Raw genomic sequence first — 7,700 nt, 5'->3', positions numbered from 1 at the left:
TACCTTTAAATATAGAATTATAAATCATTTGAATATACATAATAAGATATGATGAAGAAGCAAAAGAAAAAGGTAGACAACCCAAAGCAATCATTTTTGCTAACTCCTCACGATCCTTCATTTTATCATATTTCATAAGACCTCCAGTAGTAGGGTTTAGAGTTGCTTGATTTCCATCTCCATCAGAGCCCCATTCTATAGGATGCTCAATTCTCATATGTCTAATAAGTGTCCCAGTCTCCCCTAATTGTCCTCCAGTCTTATGTTTAAAAGTATCATTACAAAGTTTGCATTTAACTCTATCAGTACCTTCTATTTCGACAAAAAATAGCCAAACCTTACTTCTTTTTCTCCGATTACTAGTCGGGGCCACAGGTGGTCTACTACTAGCACCACGACCACCACCCCTGCTATTAGCTCCAACACTACTAGGTGTAAGTGGTATCTCATCTTCCATTTCTAATTCATTATCTTCTATACCGAAATCTTCCTGTAATTGTTCATAATCTATATTATTATCAGGTAATGTTTCAGGAATATGTGTAGAATCATTTAAATTACTACCAGATGCTGAAGTACTACCTCTTTTTTTATTTTCCCGATTAGTAACCTTATTACAAATACTTTTTACAGCATTAAACATATTGTAAAAATTTAACTACTAGCAACAATTGAATATGCAAATAAAATAGTAAATAAGAGAAGTTGGAGGGAGTGCACCGAATCCGACAATAAATTGAACACTTGATGATTTCGCAACTCCAATGTTCCCACGAAGAAACATCAATTGTTCAAACTTCAAAATTCAAATATTAAATAATACGATAAATGAAATTCAAAAAAAATGAGAGCCAAATACTTAATTGCACTTTAGGTGAAGAATGAGAGAATGATAATTGAGAATATGAGTTTGTGAAATGAGAGATGAGTGAAGAAATGAAGAAGAGTGGGGGTGTATTTATAGTTTTTCAAAGGGCTAATTAGGTAATTACAAAAGGTGTTTATTTTTTTTTTTAAAAAAATCCCAAAAATAGGCTACTTGTGCAAATCTGCCGTTGGGCAACGGCCCCAAAGCCAGAAGACCGTTGCCAACGGTCAGAAATAGGCCCCACTAAAAAAAAATAAAAAAAATTAAGGTAGCCGTTATACCAGTCTGGGCCGATCCGGTCCGGGCCGGTTAACCGGTTCTACAGTAAAAACCGTTGACCGGGTTTGACCGGCCCGGTTAACCGGTAGCCCCAACGTAAACGGACCAACCCCCTTACCCTATTAACCCAGCACACCCGGCCCCCTTTGTACCGGTCCAGGCCGGTTCCGGTTTCAACCGGTCTGAGCCGGTCCAGAAACGGACTGATCCGGCCCGTTAGACACCTCTGGTGAAAAGCAGAAAAAGCCAAATCAGAAGGAATCAAGAAAGAGAAAAACAGAAAATAGATTAAAATTGGAAAAGGAGGAAAAGATAAAGAAGAATAAACAACTACTTAATACACTTCAAAGGCGTTTCACATGCTAAAAAAGAATGGAACACACTCACTATGCCATGTCACTTATTGTGTTCCATAGACACACTTCCCACTAACATTTAGGTGTTCAATAGGAAACAACTTGAGTTGAAGTGAATATGACAACTTTAAATGGCTGTCATTTATGTATTTGGCCAATACTATAATACTATGATAAACATGCAACCAAACGAGAAAAAACGTACCCGTGACGTGCTCGCTGAGTAGTCGAGGAGGATGGGCGGGCACGCAATTACATTCCCTAGTAGAACCCCTAACAATAGCAAAAGCATTAAGCCAGTGTGTTATATTGGCAAGAGCAAATTTTGCTTTGCCATTACTATTTGAATCCAGTGTCTTTTTTCTTTTATAGAACAAGTTCTCAATCTTTGGGACTGAGTCCAGAACTTAAATGTGGTTTTTTTGGACTCAAAACACGTTTTTAAGTGTAAAAAAAAGTTACATTTCTATATAAAACGCATTTCATAACCGCGTTTTATATAGAACACGGTAATGAACTGCGATTTAGTGGCAGCTGAAAAGACAAGTATATAAAACGCGGTCCATTACCGAGTTTTATATAAAGCGCGGTAATGAACCACATTTTACATGTTTAGTGGGCCCACCACTAAGTCTTTTGCGCTTAACTGATATAACAATAATTCAAATATGTAAAACGCCCTTTTAAACCTCGTTTTACTTCCAAAATTTTGACCCCTCGAATTGGGCATTGCCTTATATAAAGGCGTTAAGGGTTTTGAGAATTATCATTCAGAATACTCCAACTTCGTGATGAATTTTTCTTGTTAAATTTTCAAGCTTTTTTCATAATGTCCGAAGAGCGAAAAGTAAGGGATTCATTATATTGAGGTTGTAAATTAAATTATAAATTTTTATAATTAAATATTCATATATGGGTTCCAGGCTCGAGATTTGGAGCCCAGTAGCACCAAGTTATCCTAAATTCTTCTATGTGTTAGTTTTATAATTCTGTATGTTAGTTTGTAAATTAAATTATAAATTTTTATAAGTAAATATTCATATATGGGTTCCAGGCTCCATATTTGGAGCCCAGTAGCACCAATTTATCCTGAATTCTTGTATGTGTTAGTTTTATTATAATTTTATATGTTAGTTTGTAAATTAAGTAATTAACTTTTATAATTAAATATTCACAAATGAGTTCCAGGTTCGATAGTTGGAGCCCAGTAGCACCAATTTATCCTAAATTCTTCTATTTTTTGGTTTTATTATTTAACGTGTTACTTTTATAATTTTATATGTTTGTTTGTAAATTAAATAAAATTTTTATAATTATATAATATTTAATTATTAAATATTCATATATGGGTTCCATACTCGATATTTGCAGCCCAGTAGCACCAAATATATGTTGACTATAATTAGAACAGAGTTTGTGTTTGATCTATCAGTTATTTTGACATATTTTTTGGTATAAGAGATACTTAAACTACAGGGAAACTACACTAAAATGCACTACATTTTACTACGCTAAAGGGCACTACATTATTCTACGCTATGCACTACATTTTACTACGCTAAAAGGCATTACATTTTACTACCCTAAAAGGCATTCCTATTTACTAGTCTTTAACCAAAAAAATAATTTAAACCAGATAAAACACAACAAATACATTGTAATCACAAAAATACATATAAAACAGTAATTGTAATTTATTAACAAATAATAACAATTTCACAAATTTTACATATTTTTTTACAACATTAATATCTTAGTCCGGATAAAAATAACATACCAATTTAATTGCAAAAAAAAATACAAAACAACATACAACACATTCAAAACAACTAATATGCATTATTTATACCAGTTTGGACATAAACTAAATCGGAATACCTCGATTTATGTTTTTCGGAAAGTTAAAGATTTGAGTTTTTGTGGACGGGTGGGGTCCACTCGAGTTTTTTATCGTTTTAATGGGGGCGGACCGCTGCTGCTTCGTTTTAAAAAATGGGGGAGAAGGGTGTGTGAAACAAGGGGAAAAGGGGAGTGGATATGATATTTATATATACAAAACGCAGTTCATTACCGCATTTTATATAAACGCGGTAATGGACCGCATTTTATATACTTGTCTTTTCAGCTGCCACTAAATTGCGGTTTGTTACCACGTTCTATATAAAAGGCGGTTATGAACCGCGTTTTAACTTAATGGTCCAAACGGCCGTTTTATATATAAATATAATTTCTTTTTTACACTTAAAAACGTATTTTGAGTAAAAATAACCACATTTAGGGTACTCGCAGCTTGAGGGGACTATATCAATCGTTCAGTTCTATATTATTTAGGAGGCATGACATGATTTCACATCAAAAATGAAAATTTAACCTTACCAGCTTAGGAAATATACCCACTGATTGCTTGTTACAGCACATTTTAGCATCAATGAGGGTAGTCTTTTCATGCTTTTGCAAGCTGTACTCCTGTTTCCACACTTTCCTTTTTAAATTTATTTTACCAGGAAAGGAGGATAAAAGAAGTGGAGAAAAGGAAAGAAGAAGAAAGAAAGAAAAAGTACTTTTACTGAAAAGATTAGCTGAAGTTTGATTTGCCCCCTCATTTTACAGCCTCTCTTTGCCATATCACATTCCATTATTCTTTTGTTACAGTGGAGAAATATAATAGAGCCCAAAGAACCTTTACTCTATTTTTCTTTTTACATACTTCACTTCACTAGTCTTGATAGTTGAAAAACCTTTTTAAGTCCTTTGCTTCTTGAATTCCTTTGATGTCAATGCCCTTAGAAGAGCATGATTACATAGGCTTATCTGGTAAGAGTAGTTGTGTTTCCTCAATGGAAAATAATGAGAGGAAAAGCAAAAAAGACTTGAACTTGAACTTGAACTTGAAGGCCACTGAGCTTAGACTAGGCTTGCCTGGTTCTGAGTCCCCTGAGAGGGGTTTAGTTTCTGGAGCCAAAAGGGGGTATTCTGACACCATGAATGGTGCTTCTGAAATGTTGGCTTTCTCTAGATCTGAGGTTCATTCTGCTAAAGGTCACAGTGGGTTGTTGTTCTCTCCTAAGGGTGGAAGCAAGAATCTTGCTGCTGTTGTACCTGCAGAGAGTAGTCTTCAGCAGTCTTCTATGGCTAATGTTGTGAAAGATCCATCGCCAAGGCCAGCACAGGAGAAAAAGCCTCTGATTCCAACTAGTAATGGACATGGGGTTGCTCCAGCCGCTAAGTAAATCTTTCAGAACCTCCCCTTAAAATTAAATACTACAGCATGAAGCTAGAGTTTTTGTGTTCTTTTTCCATCTTTTGTAAATAGTAAGATTATATCTTAACTGAATCTTACCTCCCATGGGTTTCTCTTATTATCTTCTTGAACTGAACCTTAATAGTTAACAGTATGGTTTGGACTTCCGGTGTTGCTAGAAAAGTTTTCTCGTCTTTATTTGCTCAACCTTCAAAGAGCTACCATGTTTTGTCCCATTCTTTCAATTGAATCCTCCGTAAGCTTGTTCTGCTGTTACTTCTTTCCTCGCTGTTTGTTCAACATGTATTTTTTTTTTCCTAAGGGAGAGGTTGGGGTTTTCAAGTTCTTGAGCTGGCTCTTGGGTCGAGGGTTTTCTAGGATAGGGGTAAGGTGTGCGCACACGCTACCTTATCCAGGCCCCAAAGCCCACTTGTGGGATTCCACTGGGTTGTTGTTGTTGAGCTAGCAAATGCTAAATTACTAAGGAAATTAAGGACCTAGCTCCTGGAACTACATAGTAACTGGAGCTACTTTTGTTTTCTGGTCAGGGCACAGGTAGTAGGATGGCCACCAATTCGGTCTTTTCGGAAGAAGTCAATGGTCAGTAATCCTCCCAAGAATGAGGAGGATGTGGATGGTAAGTTAGGATCTGCTTGTGTTTATGTCAAAGTCAGCATGGATGGTGCCCCTTATCTGCGGAAGGTTGACCTTAAGATCTACAAAAGCTACAATGATCTGTCTTCAGCACTGGAAAAGATGTTCAGCTGCTTTACCATAGGTAATGCCTTGATGACAGCTGTCTGTATTCTTTTTCTTTTCGGCTTTAATGATTTTAACTGTTGAAGGCATATCAAATGATTGTTTTTTTGAGGTTCGTTGCGCTGATTAGAATCCTATGGAGGTCTGACGAGGAGCTTTTAACTGGAGATAGCTTTAGAACAGTACTGCTCGAAACTTCTTTGTTGTTAATCTAGCATGTCCTATTGGACTTTATCGTTACATGTTGTCTTTCAAGTGATTTGCTTCTTGTTTCGTTGAGATATTCTTGTTAATTCCTTCAATCTCTCTTTCTCTTTTGTTTTTTTATCCGTTTTAACCATGGTGTGCGGGCAGCTTGCATACCCATTAATGCTTGAGCAGAGGGCCTCAAACTGAGTGTTGTTGCTGTGATTAGAACTTAGATTTCCAGTAGTAAAGTTTGTTAGTCTTGTTTCAAGCACTTGGTCATGTCCTTGAGGATTGGTTTTATGATTATTAGCGCTCTCAAGGCAATTAGTAATTTATTTCTGATCTTAAGAACAGTATCTAATATGCTGATTTTTGGGTTGGAACGCCTTGATCTTCTATTGCTTGTAAATCTTAAAAAGCATTCAGTTTCTAGCTCAAACAAAGATAAGCTGCTAAATGAGGTGGAAAGCAACAATTGAGAAAAATTGTTTGCTTGCTGTCATGAGTCTAGGTAGTGAACAGTGTACTTTTTGGTGTGAAATGTTGATTAAACATATGCGTGCCTGCTTCTTTCTGCATTAAGAGTCTAGTGAATTTCAACTTTAATCTGTGATTAATTTAGGTCAATGTGGAACTGAAGGCATTCCGATTCGTGATGGACTAACTGAAAGTAGATTGATGGATCTTCTTCATGGATCTGAGTATGTTCTTACCTATGAGGACAAGGATGGTGATTGGATGCTCGTTGGTGATGTTCCATGGGAGTAAGTTTGATGTCTAATCTGAGTTGTCGGATGACCACTTTCGTAAAGTTCATATATGTTAAGTAATTTAATCAAATGCATTCATCCTATCTTAAACCTATCAGCAGGTAATCTTAAATGAATAAACAGAAATACCTGCTTGTGAAACTTGTACTTTTACTCCAAACTTCAGTATTGCCTGAGAGTTCATATTTCACAAAATCATTGTATCCATCTATCTATCGTGTGTGTGTGTGTGTGTGTGTGTATAAAGCTTGTGATTAGTGATTGTAAAAAAGGATGGACATTTGGAATTACTTAATATTATGGAGGATTTACATGTGATAGTGATTCTTTAGTCATTGAATTATTAGATCCTACATAGGAATCCTGTCCTGTAGGCCATTTTTTAGTATGCAGTGAGTCTTACTTGCCATGAATTATTATATGTAGGATGTTCACAGAGTCTTGCAAGAGGCTGAGAATCATGAAGAGTGCAGATGCAATTGGTCTAGGTATGTTAAAAGGGGCCTTTCCTTCTCTTCATATTCAGACATGGCCTATCACTTTGTCCACTACTATGTGAAAAAAAATCTAGTGCTGCTTCTGAAATGTATGTTAATATATTTTGTAAGTTTACTAAACAGATCTAGGATGAGTCGATCTCATATGATATTTGACCTGCATTTTTGTAATTTTTGGGCAGCCCCAAGAGCGATGGAGAAATACAAAAACCGTTAAACAAGTAGCACTCTCGCTACAAATGTTGCAGGTATCTGATATATCATATATGTGAAGTGTCTGCTGATATATGTTAGTAGTAGAAGCCTTAATTTGGATTTGAAGTTGTGTACCACGCTTTTAAGTTTGTGTGTATTAAGTATCTATTTGATGTAAGGGAAAATAATCCTCATATTCATATCCACAAGTATTCTTACTGGTTGCTTCAGCAAGGCTTCTGTGTCTCTATTGTAAATGGTCTCATCCTTTAATAAATCTCTCTATGTCAGTGTGGCTAAAGTTGTCCATCATTTGGCGTTTATTTTCTCCTTCTACATAGTTATTTAATTACCTCCAGGGGTATGGTGTATTCTTTTTTTCCCGACTTCTGCGGATGATCATCCTTCAGCCACTAGCACGCACCCAAAACAGGAAAAAAAAAAAAAAAAAAAAAACTCAAAACGATGTATTGTTTTATTAGTAGTAAGCAAGAAGAGACAAGTTGCATGTGGTCATGTTACAAAAGATCTCTCTTTAAGAACATA

General features: G+C 35.8%; 1 protein-coding gene across 1 annotated transcript; it reads left to right on the top strand.

The window, feature by feature from the left end:
• Positions 4,070-7,477, top strand: LOC109234211 (auxin-responsive protein IAA27-like). Its single transcript, XM_019400094.1, has 5 exons — positions 4,070-4,729; positions 5,293-5,522; positions 6,315-6,456; positions 6,889-6,950; positions 7,142-7,477. The coding sequence occupies exons 1-5, from the start codon at positions 4,275-4,277 to the stop codon at positions 7,174-7,176; spliced, it is 924 nt and encodes a 307-aa protein (XP_019255639.1). The 5' UTR covers positions 4,070-4,274; the 3' UTR covers positions 7,177-7,477.

This window comes from Nicotiana attenuata, chromosome 11 (assembly GCF_001879085.1).
Source record: "Nicotiana attenuata strain UT chromosome 11, NIATTr2, whole genome shotgun sequence".
NCBI lineage: Eukaryota > Viridiplantae > Streptophyta > Magnoliopsida > Solanales > Solanaceae > Nicotiana > Nicotiana attenuata.
This window is presented reverse-complemented; position numbering and strand designations above follow the sequence as displayed.